General features: G+C 41.2%; 1 protein-coding gene across 1 annotated transcript in view; it reads left to right on the top strand.

The window, feature by feature from the left end:
- The window catches only part of USP6NL (USP6 N-terminal like), an 87,546-nt gene that overhangs the window by 33,683 nt on the left and 28,191 nt on the right, over positions 1-25,672 (top strand). Inside the window, exons 4-6 of the mRNA XM_065667234.1 lie at positions 8,639-8,678; positions 13,160-13,240; positions 23,096-23,203. Of these exons, the coding sequence (XP_065523306.1) occupies positions 8,639-8,678; positions 13,160-13,240; positions 23,096-23,203 (229 nt within the window). The remainder of the gene's footprint in view (positions 1-8,638; positions 8,679-13,159; positions 13,241-23,095; positions 23,204-25,672) is intronic.

The raw sequence follows: 25,672 nt of genomic DNA, 5'->3' as shown, positions 1-25,672 counted from the left end.
CTTTGGCTGGCTTATGAATTTTAACCAAACTTCTGCAAGCTGCTTCTAATCTGCTGTAGTCACCACCCCCATACTGTGCAGAGGTTATTCACTGAAAATTCAAAGTGGATGATTACAGTAGCAGAGCCCCAGTTATTTTGATAGACACATATGGTCAAAATTGGGAGTTATGTAAGTAGAATCACAGAATTAAATGGTTTGGGTTGGAAGGGACCATAAGCTCTTCCAGTTCCAGCCCGCTGCCACAGGCAGGGACACCTTCCACTAGAGTAGCTTGCTCGAAGTAAAATGTGTAATGGAAAGAAGGAAGTGTTCCCTAAAATTTTATCTGAGGAACATCATCATTTAGTTTAAAATCTGTTTAGTTCAAAATCTGAACTCACACAAGTCCGTGGGACCTGATGGAATCCATCCGCCGGTCCTGAAGGAGCTGGCGAATGAAGTTGCTAAGCCACTGGCCATCATATTTGAAAAATCATGGCAGTCTGGTGAAGTTCCTGATGACTGGAAAAAGGGAAATATAACCCCCATTTTCAAGAAGGGGAAAATGGAAGACCCGGGGAATTACAGACCAGTCAGTCTCACCTCTGTGCCTGGCAAAATCTTGGAGCACATTCTCCTGGAGGGCATGCCAAGGCACATGAAAAACAACAAGGTGCTTGGTGACAGCCAGCATGGCTTCACTAAGGGGAAATCCTGCCTGACCAATTTGGTGGCCTTCTATGATGGGGCTACAGAATTGATGGATAAGGGTAAAGCAGTTGATGTCATCTACCTGGACTTGTGCAAAGCGTTTGACACTGTCCCACACGACATCCTTCTCTCTAAATTGGAGAGATATCAATTTGATGGATGGACCACTCGGTGGATAAAGAACTGGCTGGACGGCCGCACACAAAGAGTTGTGGTCAATGGGTCGATGTCTGGCTGGAGACCGGTAACGAGTGGTGTCCCTCAGGGATCGGTGTTGGGACCACTCTTGTTTAACATCTTCGTCGCTGACATGGACAGTGGGATTGAGTGCACCCTCAGCAAGTTTGCCGATGACACCAAGCTGTGTGGTCCGGTTGATACGCTGGAGGGAAGGGATGCCATCCAGAGGGACCTTGACACGCTTGTGAGGTGGGCTGATGCCAACCTTATGAAGTTCAACCACGACAAGTGCAAGGTCCTACACCTGGGTCAGAGCAATCCCAGGCACAGCTACAGGTTGGGCAAAGAAGAGATTCAGAGCGGCCCTGCAGAGAAGGACTTGGGGGTGCTGGTCGATGAGAAAATGAACATGAGCCGGCTGCAGTGTGCGCTCGCAGCCCAGAAACCAACCGTATCCTGGGCTGCACCAAAAGGAGCGTGACCAGCAGGGCGAAGGAGGTGATCCTGCCCCTCTACTCTGCTCTTGTGAGACCTCACCTGGAGCATTGTGTGCAGTTCTGGTGTCCTCAACATAAAAAGGACATGGAACTGCTGGAACAAGTCCAGAGGAGGCCACGAGGATGATCAGGGGACTGGAGCACCTCCCGTATGAAGACAGGCTGAGAAAGTTGGGGCTGTTCAGCCTGGAGAAGAGAAGGCTGCGTGGAGACCTCATAGCAGCCTTCCAGTACCTGAAGGGGGCCTATAGGGATGCTGGGGAGGGACTCTTCGTCAGGGACTGTAGTGACAGGACAAGGGGTAATGGGTTAAAACTGAAACAGGGGAAGTTTAGATTGGATATAAGGAGGAAATTCTTTACTGTGAGGGTGGTGAGGCACTGGAATCGGTTGCCCAGGGAGGTTGTGAGTGCTCCATCCCTGGCGGTGTTCAAGGCCAGGTTGGATGAAGCCTTGTGTGGGATGGTTTAGTGTGAGGTGTCCCTGTCCATGTCAGGGGGGTTGGAACTGGATGATCTTGAGGTCCTTTCCAACCCTAATTATTCTATGATTCTATGAAAAACCAGCTTTCTTACCTTCCCCATAATATTTTCAGAAATCTTCTCCTGTATTATTTAAATGTTTTGTAAATGCCATTATTGCCTTTAATTTCCGTTCAAAGGTTGGAAGATTAAAGCAATCATAATCAGAGTTCTTCTGAAAATTAATGTTTTTGGACTAAAGGATCTGAATTCAGTGCTCAGTTTTGCTTTAGATCTTTTCTATAAAGAGTAGCATAACTTAATCATGGGTCTAGGGAAAGGCATGACACTGAAATACTGGTTGTTTCTACTTATAATGGTTAATGATTTTTTTCAGTTGACTTCAGAATACAGTTTGCTTTGTTAGCCCATCTTGGGACATAATTCAGATACAGAAATATTCGTTAGAAGTAACAAGGCTGTGTGTCCTGTGTATTGCACAATTAGTCTTGGATATCATCCCTCCTGTAAGGTGATTGTGAAGCGCTTTTCAGCTAACTTTAGAATAAAGATTGGTGTAGATATTCTATGGCAGGAAGGTGTACTGTAAAAGCTACTTGGAAACAGTATGGGTTTTTTATATGTATACACACCTCTGTGTGTGTGTGTGTGTGTACACTTTCCTACACACACACACACACACACACATATATATATATATATATAAAATAAGGTGCCATTCTATTACAAAGCACTGTTATAACTACTCATATTGCTTGTTTTATGTGCTGTCTGTCAGACACTGAAAGGCTGGTAGACCTAAGACCTAAAAGCTCACCTGGTCAGCGTGTTTATTGTTGTAAAATTGGTTTCCCAGTGTAATGATACTGGGATTTTTTGTCTAGTAAAGACAGAGCTCCTACAACTCATTTCTGACAGATTACACGGCCTAAAAACTACTCGTACTTGGGAAGGGAAGATTTACGTTTACTATCAGAGTACTGAAATATTGCTGCAGTTTGTTACACATAATCCGAGTTCGATGTACAGCAAAACAACTCCATTTGTACTAAAGCTTTTCTTGCCCAGACACCCATCAAGTGAATTCCCTTCCTTCTTTTATCTTACCTGTGTGTGATCACTCTTCACAAATTCATTTTGTGACACTTTTGTTTTCAGGTTTTATGCTTTAGCAGTGTTTCTGTCGGTTTCGCTCACAAATTCCTTGATCGTAGAAGTTTAAAAATGGTACAGATGAGTGATTTTTTTTTCAATATTTTTAAAGAATTCTTTCAAAATAATTCCAAGTGGTAGCAAAAGTGTTTTCCACATGGATTTACACACTACATGCATCACAAATGAAAAACTGAACACACAGCATCTATTTTTACATGATTAAATCAATGAGAACACGAAGGTAAGTGTTCTGTGAGAAACTTTTCCCACTTCGTATTTACTATGTGAGACCAAACAGGATTTCAAAATGCTTTTCAGTTCAAACGTGCCATGGAGTGATACAAGGGGATGCTATTGCATGTAGTAGTACTTTGAAGAGAGCATGAGAAATCAACTGAGAAATAGCTTGAGAAACTGTTTTGCCTAGGGACTGCACCACAGGTTTTGTAATGATTTGAGTTTTTTAATAGCCATGTTACTGTGAGTTCAGTTGTAAAGGAATACTGAATTAAGATGACTTATTAAGTAATGACTTATTAAGTAGTGACTTGCACAATCACAATTATTCCTGCAATGTGTTTCAGGTTAAAGGACCCCAAAGTTCTTCACAGTGCACTGGCTAATTCCCTCTGAGATAAGGAAGACTACAGCAAGTAGTGAGGGTTTATAAGCAAGGGGGGTGTTTTGAAATAGAAATTATGAGAAATGAAAATACAACTTACATAGAAATTTTGAATGTAATAGCTGTTTGGGAAAAAAACCTTCAGCATAAAGATTTTTAGCTTATTACAGTCAATTTTGGCCACTTTTTCCCAATGAAAAATTGGATGTCAGGGTTCATATAACTTGGAGCAGTGAAGAATGGAATTGATCCTCTGGAATTTACAGTTTTGGGGTTATCAACACCTCAAAGCTGTTGACTGTTGCACTAAACATCTTCCATCCTCAACTGAAACTGCAGATGATAGAGCAGCCTTTGCATTTCTTCAATTTATTTAAGCCAAGCTCGAAGCAGGGAAATGCTGTGATTTGAGCCAGCAGGGAACATATTTGAGATTTAAATACTAATGTAGGAAAAGAATAAATTTGATGAGTGATTAATATGAGAAAGTCTTCCCTTGTGTTTATATTGAACAAATATATCAAAGTGCTATTTAAAGGAGACTGATTTAAACAGCAGCAGTGGGTCCCTGCCTCTAAGCTTGTTAAGTCTTGAGACTCGAGGAGGCTGATTACAACACAGCTTAATGGTCAGAACCATAGATCTGTTCTGAAGTGTCAGATGTTTGTGCATTTAAGATTAACATTTGTTGTAAGTGATCTTGAAAACTTCACGGGAACGTGTGTTAGCCATTGTGGTAGGCTTCAAGATGTAAAATCCATTCATCACTGATAATCTAATGAAAAAGTGCATTTCCTTCATGTGGGCCCTTCTCCTTATTTGAGTTAGGATTTGGCCTCAGTGCTTGTTCATTGAATCATTGAGTAGTTTAGGGTGGAACGGACCTTTAAAGGTCACCTAGTCCAACTCCTCTGCCATGAGCAGTAACATCTTTCATTAGGTCATGTTGCCCAGAGCCCTGTTCAACCTGACCTTTAATGTTTCTAGGGATGGGGCAGCCTCAGCTTCTCTGGACAACTTGTTCCAGTGTTTCACTACCCTCATCATAAAACTTACTCCTCATGTGAATCTCCCCTCTTTCAGTTTAAAATCACCACCCCTTATCCTCTCGCTACAGGCCCTACTAAAAAGCGAGTCCCATGACTGAATAAAGGAGAAATACCCTGTCCCATAGAGTCAAGCAGACCACATCTTCCAGGGATGAAAGGTTTGATTTCCTGAATGTCAGGATTGAGGGTCATTCATCCCTCAGTATGCCCCAATCTTGCTATGTCCCTGGTTTACTATGTGCCGGTATTGTCTGTCTGACATCACACCTTACATGTGTTAAAGATCAATGAACTATGTGCATTAGCGTCTCTGTGTGTGTGATAAATTCAACAGATCATGTATGTGTTTGCCTGAAATTATGGGAGGTTTTACTGCACATAAAATTCACATACTGAAGTTTATCTTAGATCTGACAGTCTTTGGAATTGTTTCATGTGGAGCGAGTATCCAGTTTGTTCAGTGAAGTTAATGACAAAGGCAGGTTTAAGGCTACAAACCTGTAGACAACATGTTCAGACCTTTCTCGTAATGCTGCACCACCAGAGCTGCTTGACAGTGATGGAGCCCTTTTAAGCTGCCCTTAGGTTGCAGTGTGGGCTGCCCAGCATGCAGGTGGGAGGTTGCAGCCCTTGTGCCTGGGACAGAGGTGCATTCCATGTGTAATGAATCTTAATTCCTGTGTAATTCAATGGGTGAATTTACCTAGTCTGGACCTTTCTTTCTTGTGGAGAACAGTGTTAAGATTTTGTTTCTGTTAAGTGAGACCTTACTTCCGTGAGTTCAGTTAAATGGTGTCTCTGTGACTCCTCTCTTGTGTATCAAGTGTTGCATGACTCCAAGCTATTTACATTAATCAGTCCTGCTCATCTTCTCTGCATCCCCTAAATGAATATTACTTTAGCTGTTAAAGTCGAGCAGTCATCTTAGGGCAGGATGTGGCCATATTACATTAATATTGTTTTCTACTTCACATTATTACTTGGTAAAGTACAGAGATAAAAACACTGGAAAACACAACTTTATGTAGGCTGGAGATGGTGGGAAAAGATTCAGCATTAAAAGAAATAATGAAGGTATAACAGTATTGGATTGGCTAGGCTGGGGAAGGAAGGGGAAGGTTCATCGTTATAAAGAAAAAAGGTACAATAAAATTGCATTGGTATATAGACGTGAATTGATTTTGTGTCTGCTCCCACCTTATCCTTTTTACAAAACGAAGCTGTAAAGTTCTTTTGCATAGGAAATACAGGCACTAAATGGAAATGTATTTATTTAAAGTATCTTTAGGGGCTTGAGAGAGTTTGTTTGCCCAGTGTGCCTTTTCCTTAGTCCTTGCAGGATAGCTTTGAATACTATGTGAGTACACGGGCATAGGTAGTGTGGTCTAGTTAACTGAGAGGAAGATCTCCAGGAACTCCTGCGTTCCAGTGCAGTGAGTTACTGAGCAGCCCGTGGCAACTCGCTCGGCTTCTGTGCTCTTTTCCTGGTGCTCAGCTGCCAGCAGCATTTAGGGGGAATAAAACCATGGGGCTGGGTTAATGTGCTCCTGTGGAATTTCCGTGCTTGAAATGCACAGGTATGTGGTGTTAGTGCATAGCTTTGCAGCTGAAGAGATAATGAGGAATGTGGTCAGATGTTTGCTGCTGGCTTAGTTTAGCGAGGGAGTGTGGTGTCTGCTTCCCAGGACAAAGGAGCCTTCTTTCACTGCTGGCTAGATTCAGTTTGCACATCGATGCTAACTTATGAAATTAGCAGAGAGCAGCTCCTTAATAAATCATTGCAGTTCATTCTTTGTGATAAAATGAGATTTGATTAACTTCTCATGTGATTCACTTCCATGCCAGATTAGGCAATGTGAAGATAACCTGTTTAAGTGACACCAGTTAAGCAGAGGAGTTGCGGTGTCTGGTGTGAATCCATAGGGATGTGGAGCCATCCGATCGGTGTCTTGCACGCTGCTGGTGGCACTGGAGGAAAAAGAGCTTCTTGTGTGTGCAGCCAGCTGCTGGCGTGATCTTGTAGGGCCATGAAGAATGAGGCTGCTGTACGTTTGTCTTCTTGTCAGAGAGGCTTCTGGTGAGGTGACAGTTCTGCAGCTGGCACTAAAGAAGTGAACAGTTTAGCAATCTTTGTACTGAAAACCAAAACAAATGACAGCTCACCCCAAGCAGATTAATAAATTGAATTTTTTTCTTCCCCTTTGCTAGATTTTTTCGCTTCTGTTTAAATAAGCTTAATTTCTAGCTGTTGTTTGACATATGAAGGGCCTACTTTCAGTTTGTTTAGTTACATGGCAATGTGCACAATACCATAACCTTACAGCATTTACAGCTTGAGTACAGGCTATTTCTAGTGTGTTAGATGTTAATCACATTTTTTTGTATTTTGATGTTGTTTGTCAAGAAAACTTTCAGGTACTTGGAAAGGGCTTCTAAATGAGCAGATTGTGCTTTTTGCAATGCTGTTCAGAAGGAACACAGTGGCTTTAAACTGGAAGAGTGAAGATTTAGATTAGATATTAGGATGTTCTTCCCTGTGAGGGTGCTGAGGAGCTGGCACAGGGTGCCCAGAGAAGCTGTGGCTGCCCCATCCCTGGCAGTGCTCAAGGCCAGGTTGGACACAGGGGCTTGGAGCAAGCTGCTCCAGTGGAAGGGGTCCCTGCCCGTGGCAGGGGTTGGAACTGGATGAGCTTTAAGGTCTCTTCCAACCCAAACCAGTCTATGATGCTATGGTTTTTTTGAGTTTCTAGGCTGATCACTGGAAATTTTGACTTTTGTGTGTGTGGTCTTGGAAAATGCATTGATTGGAATAAGCTTTTCCATTAGATGAAGTAATTCAAATGGGTTTCTTTATTCAGCTATAACTTCTGAATCTGAAACTGCATCTTTTAAATGAAATAAATGAGGTCAAATAAAATTCAAGCATTTTGCATCAGTCTGTTCTTACATTGACTGCAGCAGCAACTACTTTTGTAGCCTTGCCCAGTGCGTTTTTCACCCTTGTGCAGGTTTGATGCAGGTCTAAAATACTGGCGTTTAATGTCCTCTCTTTAGAAGGCTACAGTGATGTGGATAGGAATTCTTTTTATAATATCAAAACACAGTAGGATTATTATTTTCTTTGATAAAGAATTTCATGTAGTATTTGCTTTTTAGTCCTTTTAGACAGGGTTTTGTTGGTGTGTTGCTTCATTTGTAGAGCAGAAAGAGGCTGAAACCTGGCTATTTGCCTGTGTTCTGAGAAGCTGCAGATGATGCAGGTGAAGGAAGACAGCCTGATTGGGCATCAAAGTGGTCTGGGTGCTTTTGCTAAGAAAAGTTTCTTTGATAAGAAAAATAGAAGTTGGAGCCCTCAGAATGAAATAGAATAATACAAAGCTTTTCAAGCTTTCAATTCGTAACCTGCCTTTTGAGAGTTAGGATAAGAAGTGAAAGGAATGCATTTTGAAATGTTAATAAAGCATCTACCGTCTCCTCCCTGTTACTCAGAGTAAGTTTTGTAGAGTTTTGAGAAAATGGAAATTAAGTCAAGCAAAGTCTCAGTGCCTTGGACAGGGCACAGTAGTAAAGGAGGAAACCATTTTAAGGATGTTTCAGTAGTATGGTTTAATAAACACAACAAAAATACCCCTTGGGTTTCAGTTCAGTAGCACAGGGTGCTTTTCCAAAAGAAGAAAACTTTCTTTTAAGTCCTTGTCTTTTGAAGCTGTGCAACTGCTTTGGTTTAGAAGGTTTAAGATTGAAATAGTTCTAGTTCTGAATATTGTGAGTTATACCGTGTCTCCAAAACAAATCCCAGGGGCTCCTGTGTGTCATTGTCTTAGTTCCCTAAAGATCTGAATTCTTGTTTGTTCATTACTACATGTTGCTACTGTAAATGGTTACTTGTAAGACCTATAGAGAAATGATTTTGTGCCAAGATGACCCAAGAGTAATGTGAACTCTTGTCTTTGTTTTCAGTCCACAGGAGCTTCCTGTCCATGATGCAGCGGCAGAAAAGGTAAGTCCAGCGGCGTCCAGCTTTTTAACTAGGAAGTGAACGTTTACAGGTTCATGACTCTCTTCATACAAATCCCTATGAAATGAGGAGATGAAGCATTTAGTGATTTGCATTCCCAAAGAAACGTGTTCTGAATCCCGTAAGGATTGTGGTCCTCAAGGCCATGTTATCTCACCCACAGATCCCTTGGGGCCTGCACAAGCTTAGAGTTACTAGTTGCAATGAGATGTGAGTTTTCCTCACCCATTATATGATCTAGTAAAGGAAACAGAGCTCCTGAAGAGAGCGCACCCGGCTCTGTCCTGAGGGAGCTATTGTCTCTGTGCTGTGAGCTGTCACCACCTGTGCTGGGTGGATGGGTTGTCCAAGTGAGGTGGTGGCTTTGATGCTGACGTGTAAGGTAGCTGTCCCCTGAGGAGTGAAGCACGCTTTTCTGGTTTGGGAAATGGTGACAAATATCCTGGCTGCCACTGAAACTTAATGACCTCTTGCTGAGTTGATGTGACACATATACTATGGACATGCAAGACCTTGCAGCAGCTGGTGCAGGCCCTAGTCCAAAAATCCTGCTGCTGCTGGAGGGTGTTGGAGGAGAAGTTTGGGATCTGATGCTTTGGGAACGTGGAAAGCTTTTATTAAAATTATCTGGAACTGAATTTCTGCTTGTCTGGGCCTAGTTACTATTGGCATTTCTCCTTGGTCTGTCAGCCCTGTAGTTATATCCAAGACCAGATCAGGTTATTCTTGTTTGTCCCGTATTGATCTTCTGTATCATCAGTCCTTTTGGCTGCACAAATCAGTAGAGGGCATGGAAGAGGGGTGGAATGACTTGTTCCAAGGCAGCTCAGCTCCCTGGGTGTTGAGTAGGAGTGCTTCTGAAAATGAGTTATTTGGAGCTTCATTATAGGGCTGGTAAGAAGCACTTTTCATAAAGGAAGGGAACTTCTGAGTCCGTTTTGTTTTGCCTTGGTTCATGTGTGTTTCTGTGTACATAGCCTGAAATAGTTGGTTTTCCGCAATGTTTCATTACATTTAATAACATAGTGAGTGTGCATAGAATTTCATTCCATCAGAAGGATGCAGCAGGGGGTGAGTCTATGAGCATACATTAGACAGCTTGCAGTTACTGTGGTGTGTGTGTACTAAAGCTCTAATTCACCGTGGCTTTGTAGGTAACCTTAAATTATTGGGAGGAAAATAGTGTCTCAGTTCTCTGTCCCATATTCTATTTGTGCTGTCTCAGACAAAATGTCAGCATAGAAACTGTATTTATTGAATCAATGTTAAATTGCAAATCTAGTGCTGTCTTGTAATCATGCAGTAACGCTCCTGTGTTAGACTCCTGGCTCTACTCCTGGTGATGCCCTGACCTCTGCTGGTTTGAGGTTTATCTGCCTTCTGTCAGCTGTGTTTGAATCTTTACAATGTTCAAGATACCACTGACAGGATAATTTGTGTGTCATGTTAACATAGGCTAAGACTAAAAGCTTTCTGTGCAGTCTATTTTAAAGGCATTTACTTGGTGGAACTCTATATGTTTTCCTTTTGCCTTACTTCTGAATTTTAAAAGATATTCCTAAGCCATATTTTCATTTAGTTTGCCACTTCTGTAAAGAATTGTGTCCTTGTGAATTTTGAATCTCTGTTCTTCATGTACCCTCTAGTGTAAAGGGTTTAAGATGGGTTTTCTGCTTGTATATTTACATGTGCAGCACTTCTAGAGTAAGCATTATTCAGTGAATGCAAGGCAGTTCTGACGCTTCATTACCCTGCTGGGTGCTTGGTGACTTAAATGCATTGAATTGTTGTCCTACATCATGGATAACTTATCCTTTAGGTTAACCATCCAGCACATTTGAGGTAAAACAAGGGGAGGAGAGATCAGCTAGAGGAGGCAAGCAGACAGAGAGCTGACCTCAGGAAATCTTGAATCTGCGTGTGACTGTTGTTGAAGTGCTATGAAATGTTTTGTAGGTAATTTTCAGTTTGTTTGGTTTTTTTTGATTTACTTTATTAAAAATTCTCCAGGGAACAGTTCAGTGAGTTCTGGTTTTGTCTGAGGCTTTTGCTGAAGCATTTGCTTTAAGCCTTACCTCCAGCACACTTGATCTCCAGGAAGATAGAGTGCTGCATGGAAGATGGATGCTTGCCAACCCAACTTCACACTTTCAGTAGCATATTATTTACTGACACAGGAGAAAGAAACCTTCTTTGCTTCAGTTGGGGATTCTGTTATTGCCAGTGACAAAATTGCTTCGAAGTGTAAAATGTACTCAGAAGGTAAATAAATGGATTTATTCTTTTTTTTTGGTGACAGCTACATGGAACTTGCCTGAAAGAGCAGCAGCGTCGCTCTGCTCTGCAGTGAGCTGCATCAGATCTGTCCGTGGTTCCAGTGTTGCATCTGTTAGATATGAAAGTGAACATAAACTAGCTAAAAGTTTTTAGCCACTGAGCACAGAAATAATTGCTATTTTGACTACAGTATCATCACTTGAGAACTAGGATAAATTGACATAGAAGACTTAAAAGCTTGAACAAACCTACAAATGAAGTGAGCTGCTGTCTCAAAAGAACAAAAACCTTGAAAGCAGATCAAACATACAAACAAAAAGACTGTGGGAGCCAGTCGTGTTTTATTTTTCTTGCAGATCATTTGAACAACATGTTGAGGGCAGAGACCTTTCCTGGCTTGATACCAGTGTTATTCCTGCAATCTAAACTATGCGTGGAGAACATCTGCTTGAAGAGATGTTAAAAAAGCTTATTTCTTAGAGAGGTTGTGAGTGTGGAGGAGAATCACAGTGTTGTGAAACCTGTGAAATCTGGGAAGCAGCAGTTTTTTGGTAGTTTTTCCACAGGTCCCTTTTAAACTAACTCTTAAGAAAAGTGTTTTAATTAAATAATTAAAAATAGGTAAGTGGCTGAGCTATTACCATACATGGCATGGAACCTGAACAAGAATGTGGGCAGTTGATTGCAGCATGAATAGTTAGATAAGTTAAGGTTGAAAGAGTAGAGGCACTTCTTTCCCCATAACTTTGTGTCAGGATCCTGTCAGTTGGATTCAAATAAAAACAACTTAAAAACCCTAAACCAACCTATTTTCAGGACAGTTCATGGACTGAATCATGGTTGGGCTGGACCACAGCAGTCAAGTTGCATTTCTGCAAGTGCAAGGCTTTGGGCTCCTGGATTAAAGGATTCCTTTGCCTATTTCGTTGCATTGATACCCCAGAAAGAATGTACCAATTCTGATGAGTAAAAGCTGGAAGTAAAATTAGAATTCTATTGAGACAATAAGTAGTAATTTTCTTTCCTATTTTTCCCCAACATTTCAGATGCAAGTTGACTTAATGAATACTTAATGGAAGTATTAATAAGTTTTCAGTATCCTGCAGAGCTTTGAAATTAAACTCTTACATTATTACCAGGTTGCATCACTAAACATATGAAACAGAATATCTTTTCTGTCTTGATTAAGCCCTGGATTTGAAGTTGGACGTAGAGGGGAGCTGTCCTTTACAAAGCCCCCTGTTTGTATTCATCTCTGAAGAGAAGGCAATAGCCACACATGTACATTTTTTCTGCTTTAGCTTTTCCAATGTGGATCCTCAGCTCCAAAAAAGACTTTACAGCATGTGAAATACACACTAAAAAGCTTCTTATCAAGTTTGTTTGGTTCCCAAGTTCCAGAAACTGATGACAGCTGTAGCAAGGTTTTCATAAGGCAGGGTGGCCTTTAAGGCAGTAGGGTTGTCCTGTGCTTTTAAAACTGTCTATAATATAAATAACATGTGGAATTCACATTTTTATTATGTTACTTGTTATACTACCTAATAAAAGTATTTATTTTGAGAAGATGGAGTTTGTTTTGGTTTGATTTCTCATTTTATCACCTTGTTGCTGAAACCCTCTTGTCAGTAATAGAATTTAAGCAAGTAGATCTTACCTTTAGAAGAAATCCTTGATGTTGGATATGAAGCCACTTAGGAAAAATGTAGCAAGCCAAGGATGAGAATTACAGCAAGGCTTTCTTGCTCTTAATGCCCAGAATCAGAGCTTGTTCCCACTTCTGCTCCTGCACTGTTGCTCTTGCATCCCCTTTTTTTCGTTCGTGTTCTTTGTGCTTTTTTAAAGTAGGGATGTTTTGTGTGATCACTGAAAATTTACCAAGTAGGAAAACAAATTGCGGGTTTTTATAGTTGCCTAAAATGTGTAGGAGAAGAAACTTTTATAAATCTCATAGTTAAACTCTTCTTACAAAATACAGTTCCTTACGTAGAGCTGAAAACAAGGGTTTCTGCTTGATTTTGGATTGGCTGTTCTAAGTGAACCGATGTTACTCCTTGTTGCTGTTCTTAGATGACTGCATAAAGAGTTGATGATGCTGTGCTAAACTTTTTCTCAATATTTTTAGAAAATCATAATTTGAAATGTATTCATTTTGGAAAGATTAAAAACGTCTCATTTCTTTTCAGCAAAAGCACCTTGAAATTGAAAGGACTACAAAATGGGTGAAGATGCTGAAAAGCTGGGAAAAATACAAGAACAGTGACAAGGTAAAGTTATGTGTGCTTTTTTCATTAGCTGTCACATCTGAATGAATGCATGAGCTTAAATTAGATTCTCTGTTTATGAGATCTGGAAAAAAAGGCTCACAACACCCCACACTGAAAGCAAAAAGCTTTTTATTTTTCCAAAATGCAGTAATACGTAACAACCCAACAAAACTGGTGGTCAAATGCATGGAATTTCTAAGGGCAATAATGCATGGGCTCTCTTAACATATTAATGGTGATAATTCTGTGCTGCGCTGCTTTGTGCTTGGATTGTGGGAACTGGGGTCACACAGCACATCATAGAATGGTTTGGGCTGGAAAGGACCTTAAGCTCATCCAGTTCCAGCCCCCCTGCCATGGACAGGGACAACCTCGCACCAGACCATGTTGCCCAAGGCTCTCTGTCCAGTCTGATCTTGAACACCGCCAGGGATGGAGCATTCACAGCTTCCTTTGGCAACCCATTCCAGTGCCTCACCACCCTAACAGGAAAGAATTTCCTCCTTATATCCAATCTAAACTTCCCCTGTTTAAGTTTTAACCCATTACGCCTTGTCCTGTCACTACAGTCCCTGACGAAGAGTCCCTCCCCAGCATCCCTATAGGCCCCCTTCAGGTACTGGAAGGCTGCTATGAGGTCTCCACGCAGCCTTCTCTTCTCCAGGCTGAACAGCCCCAACTTTCTCAGCCTGTCTTCATACGGGAAGGCTTCAGTCTCCTGATCATCCTCGTGGCCTCCTCTGGACTTGTTCCAACAGTTCCATGTCCTTTTTATGTTGAGGACACCAGAACTGCAGACAGTGCTGCAAGTGTTCATGTCTGCAAAATAATCTGGGGAGCAGAAGAAGTGTCAGACCTACTTGTGTTGTCTTGCAGAGAGCTGGAAGTTGTGTTTGAGTTAGGCTTTGAGAAGGTGAAAGAGGAAAAAGTCAAAAAGAGGGGCCACCTTTAAATGAATATAGTTGAGCTCTTCAGGAGTCATAAATTCCCTTTCAAGGGTTATGAGTTTTAACTTTACCTTTTTTTATTACTTTATATTAATTATTAATGTTCAAATTTGCAGTTACTCCTTTGAGTTAGTGATGGCATCTTACTAAGATCTATGAGGCTTTTTATGAGGCTAAGAGATCTTCTTCTCTTCTACGGTTTCCAACTTTCCACCCTCTTTATTTTCCTCTTTTTTTGCAGCCCAGGTTTACTGAAGGGCCTAGGACAGGTTACAGCATGGATCAGTGAAAACCACCTTGAGTAACTCTCCAAGTAACATGTCGTAACATAGGGCATATCATTTAAATTTCTATATAGAGATAGATATTTAAATTATCATGCTTGCCAGCACAGATGTATTAGGATATCCCAAGATACCTGGTTATTTTGTTAAAAGGAGAGTTGTACTGAATAATTTAGAAGATAAAAAGTACAGGAAGCCATTCCATGCCCTGTCCCCTTTGGGATAAATCTGGTTTAAATGTGAATAATATGCAACTCAGCATTCATAATCTTCAAAAGAAGTGGGTTTTTTTTTTTGTTGATGCTGTAACTGGAATCTGTTTGTGAATAGGACATTTTAGACCTTGGTGGGCTTTTTTATTTTGAAATTGAATAAAAGAACTGAAATCTGCTGGCAGCTACTTAACAGCTCCCAGCAGTGCTACAGCAGTTCTTGACTTTTGAAAACAAAGCAGAAAAAGAGTAAAGTGATTTTCCATGGGAATTTTAAGGAGGTGATTTGCCCATTAATAATAATCCTTAAATTGCTTTGGGGATTTTTAGTTGCAAAAGTATTTTTATCCTGTTCAGACAACAAATAGTGGTCTGAGGGCAGTGGTGAACAGTGGGTTATGTTAGGTATGTCATTAAGTGCTAAGTGCTCTTACTTGCTTTAAAACCTAGGCATTTTCATGTGAATAAGTTACTTGCTGGAGTTATAGTCTTGGCCATCTTAAAATTATGGAGGCGTTTCAGTTGGGAAGAAGCTTGATGGAGAGGCTGCATTCCCAACACTCTGTTCTGGGAAGGTTTTCATAACTGTTCGTGTGGCCGTTTGGTGGGTAATGCACACAGAACAAGAGGTTCCAAAGTTCAGACTTCCTCTTCTCCTCAATAGGGCTTAAATCTTGCATTTTCTGATGGGGTTTCTGTTGGTATTTTCTGATGCTGCTGATCCACCTGTATTTTGCTGAGGACTGGAGGTCAATTGTTACATCCTAGGTTACTCCAGGATGACTGGCCTGCGGCATGAGCTTACTCACTTACTAGCCTTTTGTTTTAGTAAGTTATCTGTGCACAGTGGAAAACTTTAAAGGGAGAAATTGAGACCACAATGCTTGTTAGCTTGATAAGCAGGGAACTGAGCTACTACAGTTCAAGTAGAGAAAGAGATTTACTCACCGTGTCCTCTACTCATCCTGTCTGCTTACTACCTTTGGTTTTGAGACCAGTAACTACATCTTGCTCTTTGCTTCCGTTAAAAATACCAAAGCCTGTGGTTGTTGTTTTTCAGGGTCTAACTAAGAAGCTAGCAAATTCCTTTTCTTAAAATTTCAAGTGAGTGCATGAAAAAGCAATAATTTGTTTCCTAATTTTTTATCGTAATCCTTCTTTCTGTCCCGTCAGCTCCTGTGGGAGAAGCTTGAGGTCAGAACACTTGTGGCTTTGTTTTACTGTGGCAATTGTGTGATTTTGAAGACCAAGTATGTTCCCATGTCAAAGAGATGATAAAAAAGCCTGTGTGACAGCTACTTTGTTTGTACAGAGAATGCTAAATACATCTTTCAGGGGACACAATAGCTACATGTTGTCTAAGCAGTAGAGGTCTTCCTCGTCAGCCATCGGTGACGTCAGTCCATGATACACTGACTTAACTCAATAATCCTCTATTCACCAAGCATGCAGAAGGTACAGCAGGTCAGCTGAGCAGAAAGAGTTTCAGTTGATGTAATAAATTATAGGCGGAAATATAAATAGTGGCAGGAATAATTCAGTATGTTCATGAAGGGGATGAACTGTGCTTGAGGCTAGGAAAAATTCCCACTGATTGTTGAATACTGGTGAGCACACGAGTCTTTAAAAACAAGGGTGTTTTCCCTATTCCTTCTCACATCTGGTATGGTAAGTGAACCAGAACATGCAGAATAAAGAATCAGCCTCCTCCCAGTGGAAGCTCAGACATTATTTGTCACTGCTGTGTATGGAAAACTTGGTGTTATTCTCAGGATTGTACAAAACTCACAGATCAAGACGGTTTGTTGGAAGAATGCACCAGCTTTCCACGCTCACCTTCTTGAAGCACAGAAGCAGTAGTTGCTCGAACAGTTCCTGACTCCTGCTTTCTTGTCTTCACTTGGTTGGATAAAGTGGTTAACACTAGAGGAACAAATTGGTAAAGAAAATGAACAACCTGTATCTTAAAAGACTCACTTCAGCTGACACTGGCATGGTTTCTGTGCAGTTAGATTGCTCCTGAAATCAGCGCTGTTTAGAAACGGCCCTGAAGGGAACACTGCAGCAATACTGTTGTAAGGTTGTGGATTATAATTGTAGTGATGACTTGGTTCTGGAGAATGGAATACTTGAGAGATAACTGTGTTCTTAACAAGAGAGCAAGGGAGAGTCAGAGAAGATGGTGGTCCCAGGTACATACAAAGTATAGGACTTCAGACAACCCCTTTATAATGAGCCTTCATACATACAACTGACAGTTCTGTCTCGAAGAAATCTGTTCATACTGTACACATACTGTAAGCGAATTTGATGACATTATGCTTAATTGCAAAATACAGTTTTCATTTAATACTCTTGCAGAGCTGCCTGTAGGCTGCTTCCCTACTTTTTCTGTCATAACTTCACAGGGAGAATTAATGAAAAGACATTAACACACTGATGTGCGTGTGCATGTGAGATGCTTCAGTTTACATCTCCTCTGATCCTTATTGCAGAATATCTTGAGGGGAGTACCAGGAGCTTCACACTGTTTCCCCATTAGAACTTCTGAGCTTAAACCTAATTAAAGAAAAGGGGTGTTGGTAATAGCTGAACCACTTCCCCATTCTTTTCAATATCTCCTGCAGTGGGAGGTTCTTCATTCTTCCAGTCCCTGCCTTGGCCTGCCTCCCTGTGGAGCATTTGCTTGCTACCTTCAGAGAAGGCTCACATTTCCCCTAGTCTTCATTTTACCACTGACATACATGTAGAAGCTTTTCTTACTGCTCTTGACATCCCTGGCCAGCTTTAAGTCTGTCAGGGCTTTAGCTTTCATATCCAGATCCCTGGCTGCTCAGACAATTTATTCTATTCCTCTCAGGCTACCTGTCCTTGCTTCCACCCTCTGTAGGCATCCTTTTTTGTGTTGGAGTTTGTCCAGGAGCTCCTTGTTCATCCATCCAGGTCTCCTGGTGGTTTTGCTTGACTTCTTTGTGTCTAAAACTCCTTGATTCCTGTATGATTATATTGGTATCTTTTCAGTGGGGTCATCATGATTCGTACAGACACTAGTCTCTGAAGTGAGTAACTGCCCTTGTGTCTTTGTATGATTCATATTTGTCAAAATCAAAGCTTTCATCTCTCTATCAGCCCTTTCTCATGCAGGGAGTGTCATAGAGCAGCAAAGTTTGTGTTTCACTGTGGTCTTTCTCTAGCTTATGCTTTTATTTCCTATTTGTATTTTACTGCTTAACAATCCAGCGTACAATCAACCAGACAGTAAATCCTTCCTGGCTTAGTATGAGCATAACATTCAGGAAAGATTAAATAAAAATGTTAGATGTTATATTCCCATTTGAGTCTTTCCATCGAAGCGTTTCCATCTTTCACTGACTGCCTTCATCTGTCTGTGATTGAAGTTGTCTAAATTGAGAGGGAAAGGAAGAAGAGAAACAGGGTAGCTGCAGTTTCCAGATGCTCTGGCATTCACACAGAATATAATAATCAAGTCTCCACTTAGTCTGGAGTCTGAACACAGAGCGTTAATGAAGAACCCTCTTGGCATTCCTGAGATTTTTTTGAATGAGATGGAGCAGCTCTTGTGCTTGCACATCTTCTTCCTTTTATGCAACCCACAGAAGTTGAAGAACCTCTAAAGGCAGCAACCTTTATAAATATACTCTCTTTTCATTATAAATACGCTTTCTTGTGAGCTTCAGATTTTAATTCTTATGATTCTTTTTGAGGTGGCAGAGTCCCTCTGGTGCTTGTGCTTCCTGACGTAACTGAGAAAGTCTTACTTTCAAGAAAACCAGCTTTACATCTTGCAGCAGTAGGAATGCCAATTCCTGCTCTTCAGACTGTGTGATAGTGGCCTCATTTCTTGTCCAGGAACTTGTTTGGACTTGTGCAAAGCGTTCAACTCTGCCCCGCATGACATCCTTCTCTCTAAATTGGAGAGATATCAATTTGATGGATGGACCACTCGGTGGATAAAGAACTGGCTGGACGGCCGCAAACAAAGAGTTGTGGTCAATGGCTCGATATCCGGCTGGAGACCGGTAACGAGTGGTGTCCCTCAGGGATCGGTGTTGGGACCGGTCTTGTTCAACATCTTCATCGCTGACATGGACAGTGGGATTGAGTGCGCCCTCAGCAAGTTTGCCGATGACACCAAGCTGTGTGGTCCGGTTGATACGCTGGAGGGAAGGGATGCCATCCAGAGGGACCTTGACACGCTTGTGAGGTGGGCTGATGCCAACCTTATGAAGTTCAACCATGACAAGTGCAAGGTCCTACACCTGGGTCGAAGCAATCCCAGGCACAGCTACAGGTTGGGCAGAGAAGAGATTCAGAGCGGCCCTGCAGAGAAGGACTTGGGGGTGCTGGTCGATGAGAAAATGAACATGACCCGGCTGCAGTGTGCGCTCGCAGCCCAGAAAGCAACCGTATCCGGGGCTGCATCAAAAGGAGAGTGACCAGCAGGTCGAAGGAGGTGATCCTGCCCCTCTACTCTGCTCTTGTGAGACCTCACCTGGAGCATTGTGTGCAGTTCTGGTGTCCTCAACATAAAAAGGACATGGAACTGTTGGAACAAGTCCAGAGAAGGCCACGAGGATGATCAGGGGACTGGAGCACCTCCCGTATGAAGACAGGCTGAGGAAGTTGGGGCTGTTCAGCCTGGAGAAGAGAAGGCTGTGTGGGGACCTCATAGCAGCCTTCCAGTATCTGAGGGGGGCTATAGGGATGCTGGGGAGGGACTCTTCATTAGGGACTGTAGTGACAGGACAAGGGGTAACGGGTTAAAACTTAAACAGGGGAAGTTTAGATTGGATCTAAGGAGGAAATTCTTTCCTGTTAGGATGGTGAGGCACTGGAATCGGTTGCCAAAGGGAAGTTGTGAATGCTTCCCCCTGGCAGTGTTCAAGGCCAGGTTGGACGAAGCCTTGTGTGGGATGGTTTAGTGTGAGGTGTCCCTGTCTATGGCAGGGGGGTTGGAACTAGATGATCCTTTCCAGCCCTAGCTATTCTATGATTCGAATGTAACTTGCTGAATTTTCTACTTCTTCATTATTAATTCAGAGTGAGTAATTATTAATTCAGAAGATTAGATTCTGGTTCTGCAATTGTATAGACCCAACCCAGGATTTCTCAACATATTTTGAACCTTATATTACTTAAGGAAATAAAAGACAGCAGAGGGCAGCATTATTGTACTTACAGTAAAGATACTCGGCTATTACTCAGTTTGCTTATTTATAGTGTTTTTAACTGGCTGGTGACTGAATGATAAACAGAAAGGAGTGTTGCTGTCATGTATTGGTCCCCATCTCCTCCCCCCAATTCCCAGAACACAGTGCAGCCGTGTCATGTTCACAAAATCACAGGATCACACAGCATCACAGGATGGTTGGGGTTGGAAGGGACCTCCAGAAGCCGTCTCGTCCAGCCCCTTCTCAAGCAGGGCCGCCTGACCTCCCGGAATACTAATTTAGAGCAAGAGTTGTCTTGAATTTATTTTTCATAGAACCCCAGCCTGGTTTGGGTTGGAAAGGACCTTAAAGGTCCTCCAGTTCCAGCCCCTGCCGCGGGCAGGGACACCTTCTACTGGACCAGGTTGCTCCAAGCCCCCTCCAACCTGGTCTTCAACCAGTTCTCCTCATTAATAACCTTACGGTTGTTGGAGATGTTTGAAAAAACGAGTTACAAAATCATTAACTGGCAGAAATGTTTGCTATTCAGGTACACTGTTGTTGTACCATGGATCTGAGGAATAAAGCTACATGTCAATGGGAACATGGAATCATAGAATAGTCTGGGTTGGAAAGGACCTTAAGATCATCTAGTTCCAACCTCCCTCCAGTGGGCAGGATCTAAAACTACATTTATTCAGAATTCAAATTTGGCTTATGCTGCTTTCCAGGAGACAGGAATCTCTTCTCACGATGACTCTACTGTGATTGGTATCGCTTGGCTTTCAAAAGGCAGAATTATCCTCTTTCTTACAAGCAGTTATCCTTGTATCTGGATTGACACACATTGAAATTCTCTGTGTGAGCTGAAGCTTGGATCTACATCTGTAGAGAAGGGTACTTTGTCACACTGTAGTTGTTCTTTATCCTTACAGAACAAACTGTATTGATTTAGCTGTGCTCACTCTAGAAGTCTTGCTCCTTTAGCATTCCTAATAATGTTGAACCAGCAAAGTTTTCCCTGAGTCATCCCATTTCTTTGTAGACAGCTTCCAGGATTGCTGCTGCACTTAAGTTTATAATACTCATTTGAAAAGGTGACAGGAAAAAAAGTCTTAACCTTACTTGTGTAAGAGTTACACATTCTAAATTCCACATAGGAATCCTTGCTGGCATTAAAGGCACCTTCAAAGATCTGATCTATCCCAAACAGCAAGAGGTTTGCAAATACATGGCAATGTTCATTAATGTTCCAAAAGTGGAGGTGTGACATACGTGATAAAGGAAAAAGGATCCTATCTTTATTTTGACGTTTCTTTAAAAATACTTCTGATGTTACAAACCCAACTTTTATAAATGTTGCGAGGAAGTAATACCTTTGTCAACTGACATTTTCAAGGTCTAACTTTCCATGTAGATTAAATGCAAAGAACAAATTGTTTGGGAGGGGTTGTGTGTCTTTTGTTCTTTTAAATCTAATTGTTTCCCTTGCCATCATGAAAGTAATGGTAATACCAGAACTTCGGAAAAGTTCATTTTCTTTCTTAGCGTTCTCTGTTTTTCCTTTTCTTAGACCTAGAATCATAGAATGACAGATTGATTTGGGTTGAAGGGACCTTAAAGCTCCTCCATTTCCAGCCCCTGCCACGGGCAGGGACCCCTTCCACTGGAGCAGCTTGCTCCAAGCCCCTGTGTCCAACCTGGCCTTGAGCACTGCCAGGGATGGGGCAGCCACAGCTTCTCTGGGCACCCTGTGCCAGCGCCTCAGCACCCTCACAGGGAAGAGCTTCTTCCTAACACCTAAACTAAATCTGCCCTCTTTCATCTTGAAGCCATTCTTTTCTTGTCCTGTCACTACATGCCATTGTCAAAAGCTCCTCTCCAGCTTTCTTGTCAGCCCTTTTAGGCACTGGAGCTGCTGCAGGGTCTCCCTGGAGCCTTCTCTTCTCCAGGCTGAGAAACCCAACCTCTTTCAGACTGTCTCCAGAGCAGAGCTGCTCCAGCCCTCGGAGCCTCTTTGTGGGCTTCCTCTGGAGTTTTTTGAAAGAAGATCCTGAAAGATGAGAACATTATTTGGCATGTTTTTAGAAGTACTTGGATTCAGTTGCCCTGAGGCTTTGCTTATCTTGAGTCTCTCCTGGCTGTGTAAAGCCAAGTCTTTAGACATCTCCTCACCTTCCTCTGTTTACAGGCTCTTCATGCACCTAAGTGCTGCAGCACAGAGATACGAATCAGAGTAGAGCTGAGGAAGACAGTTGTCAGTGCTCCTGATTTTTCAGATAAGCCCAGTAAGAGCCAAACCAGTGAATGCGAGTGCCAGAGCAGCAGCATGTCAGAGGCAAGACTGATAGTTTATATAACACCTCTAGTTGCACACAGGTACTCAGTTATCTCCTTATGACCCGTTTTTAATACAAGTTTTCTGTGTCAGAACAGAATATGTCAGGGATGGGGAATTTCTTTTTATGTTTCACAGCTAAGAGTTACATGGAGTATTTGGAGGTTGTGCTGTGCTTCAGCTACACTTTCTACAGCTATCTTTTATACCTTGTGCTTGTGGAAATGTTTTAATATGCATTTAAAAACCTGATAGTTGAGAAATATGATCTAGAATCCGTTCGCTTTAGAATTGGCATCTCTTGGGGTTTTTGGTGGTCTCAGGTTTGGTTGGTAGGCATACCTACATTTCAGCACACTGTTTTAAATCAAATTCAAAATCAGTTATGCTTTCGGGTTTTTTTCCTCTTTTACTGGTAATCTTTAAAGCTTTGTGATATTGCTGATTGCCTTTTGCCATTGCCATTAATAGTTTGTAGTTACAGCCAGTTATCTGTGGCTTGTCCTGAAATACTGTGTTCCAAAAAACCTGATTTTTTGGGTCCAAGTTACAAAATTTGGGGTAGTCTTTCCGATATTTGTAGATCAAGTGCTGCTCAGAAGAGGTGATGCAATTTTGATTATATCAAATTTGATTGCTTCCTACATGAGAAAGCCCTGGCTCCTAAGCATAACCTGCAGAGTGATGCTTTGGTCTGTGTGTCCATTTCTTTCCCTGTCCCATGTAATGTCACTTCAGTCCCCCAAAAGACAGAGAACACTTTGTCCCCAGCAGGTCATCCCTTTGCTAGGACAACTGATAAACTTGCATTTCTCTCTTGCATGTTGTGTGTCACTTTTCCTTTATTCAGGCCATTGTAGATTTTACTGCATTTACATTTGTTTGGTTTTTTTATTTTTACAGTTTCATAGCAGAATTTATAAAGGAATCCCACAGCAGTTCAGAGGGCAAGTCTGGTCTTTACTACTTGACATCCCTAAAACGAAAGAAGAAATGAAAGACTTCTATAATGTGAGTTTGTAGGATTTCCACTTAATACTAATCAAAAAATGCCAGATACTAAGAATACCAGCTTTATTAAGCTTTTATTGTTAGGTAATATTAAAAGAAAAAGAAAGGATAAGAAATTGTATAGAATTTTACTGTTTGTTTTAGCTAGGAAAAAGCCTACTTATTGAACAGCACTTTTCCAGCTGATTTTCTGTAATTCATAGAATTAATTTGATCTTCTTTCCATTTTTTTTTTCCCGTCCTCAAGCACTTGCAAAAGCAAAGCAAAGTAAAACAAAGTAAGAAAACCCAACCCTGTCCCAGTAAGAAAACAGAAACCTGTGAATCTGCAGCTCTTTGAGAAAGGTCTGTTAAGGAAGTGCCTTGTTAGCTGAGGTTCAATGCGAGGAGTTCAGTATTCTGAGGGGATGGAGGCTGGTGCCTTAATCTTGTACAGGCCGGAACAAGCTGGCTATCTTTCTACCATCTCATCTGCAAGTGAAGCTTAGATATCCGTTAGAAAGCACTGTCTGGTTACTTAATTGTATTCTCAGAGGTGCAAGTCGTGACACAATGTTAACTCCACCAAATTCTACAGGCATAAATTGACCACTTAAGTGTATCTCTTACTTAGAATATAAAGAAAATAATCTGTTACCCCTCTGTCCCCATCCTTACCCCAGTTCAGAAACCTCTGAATTACTGTGGTCATGTTCCTCTAAGTTTTTCTCTAGTAACTACTTTTTCTGTCAGTGTGAATACAGCTGATGGTCATCAGCGCTCAATTTCAGACCCAGGAGTGGAGAATAAAGTTCATGTACAGGCTAGTAAGTTAGGCAGAAAGGGATTAAAGCCCTTAAAAGTCTGTCTTTTCTTCATTGTGTCTCTCTCTGCTAAAGGATTTCAGGGAGAGTTTAGCTAACAGAAAGGTAATTTAATATTGTAGAGTGTTTAAATTAAAACAGGAATTTAACTGTTCACTGCCTTTTACAGAAGTAACGTACAGAGTTACAAGGAAATGCATTGCTTTGTCTTTGGCATTTTCTTTTGGAGCTGAAACTCTGGGTCTGAGTAGACAAGGGATATTGTACAGTCATGAAAGAAGATTGATGTTGGCATTGATGTTATCTAAATTTTGGTATCTGTAGTCTTCCTCTTAAGAGATTTCTCTCTCTTTAGTCTGACAGGTTGCTCTTTGACTAGTGTATTTTGTTAACTTCATAAGTAAGATTAGTGTCAGATCCAAGAGGGGTAAAACAGAGTTCAGGCTGAATGATGTAGTTGTGGGGTAGAATACTGAATAAAACTAGAAGCATTTTAAAATAGGTGAATTCATCTTCAGAAATGATTAATGCCATCTAGTGCTCAATGTAAAACAGAAAAGTATTTGTAATTCAAATAGAGAAGTAGAAAGTTTATTCCATATTATTCTAGCTTCTTTATTTGCAATAAGCTCATTTTACTGCTCTCCATTTTTCCCATTTCCTAAAGCTGGTTCAATGATTTACAAGTAATTCCCGATATGTCTGAAGCTTCTGGTTGTATTCATTAGACTGAATGAATGTCACTGTTCCCTGCTTGATCCCTTGTTTTCTCTTAGTTTTGGTATTTCTTAGTTGGTTTTTAACTACTTTTGGTTTTAAACCTTTTTGGTTTTCTTCAACCAGAATGCGTAGAGCTCAGCTGTTAGATTGTCAGTGGTATTCTCTAATAATACCTATGAAGATGTAATGTTTTGAAAATACCATGTTGAATCCAGTTAGAAATATTTGACAAACTCAACTTTGGGACAGATACGAGAATGAATGAGTGTACGGCTAGAGAAGATTATTGTAAGTGCAGAATATAAGGTGGCAATCTAACCTGTTCAGGCTTCCTAAGTATTCAACTGCAAAATTGGATTTAATTATAAAATGTTAAAGCAAGTGCTAAAGTAGAGGTATTCTACAGCTGAATTAGATTAGAACAGAAAGACAGAGGAAATGACTAGAGAAATGTCCATTATCTATACTTAGCTACAGAACTACCAGTTATTATCTATTACTTCTGCTTAGAGGAAAAGGCAGGGAAAGTATGAAAACCACACTAAATCCATTTGCTAAAAGTCTGGTCTGGAGCACTTACATCTTAGGTTCTTGTTGCCTGAGTAGTGAAATGCACTTTTTGTCTTTCTCCAGTGATGTCCCTACCTGAGAAATAGCAATTAAAAATTTTGAAGCGCTGAAACACAGCCTTGAATATAGGTAGTGAATTGTGTGCCACAAAAATGTGTATTATGGGCTTGGTCTTTTTACATCTATACTGTGTGAATTCTGACTCCATAGAACCTGTATATATATGTATTTTGGAAGTTAAAACTCTTCCTTTGGGAGTTGCTGTTACAGTGTTTTAAATTATGAGAGGGCAGATGCTTCAGTATAGGTGTAAAGTCAAGCAGGTTTCTGCTGTTTTAGAGTTCACATTTCTAAACTTAATTTGTGTTCTTTACTG

Source organism: Lathamus discolor, chromosome 1, assembly GCF_037157495.1.
Source record: "Lathamus discolor isolate bLatDis1 chromosome 1, bLatDis1.hap1, whole genome shotgun sequence".
Taxonomy (NCBI): Eukaryota; Metazoa; Chordata; class Aves; order Psittaciformes; family Psittacidae; genus Lathamus; species Lathamus discolor.
The sequence above is the reverse complement of the archived record's forward strand: the minus strand, read 5'-3'. Positions and strand labels throughout refer to the sequence as shown.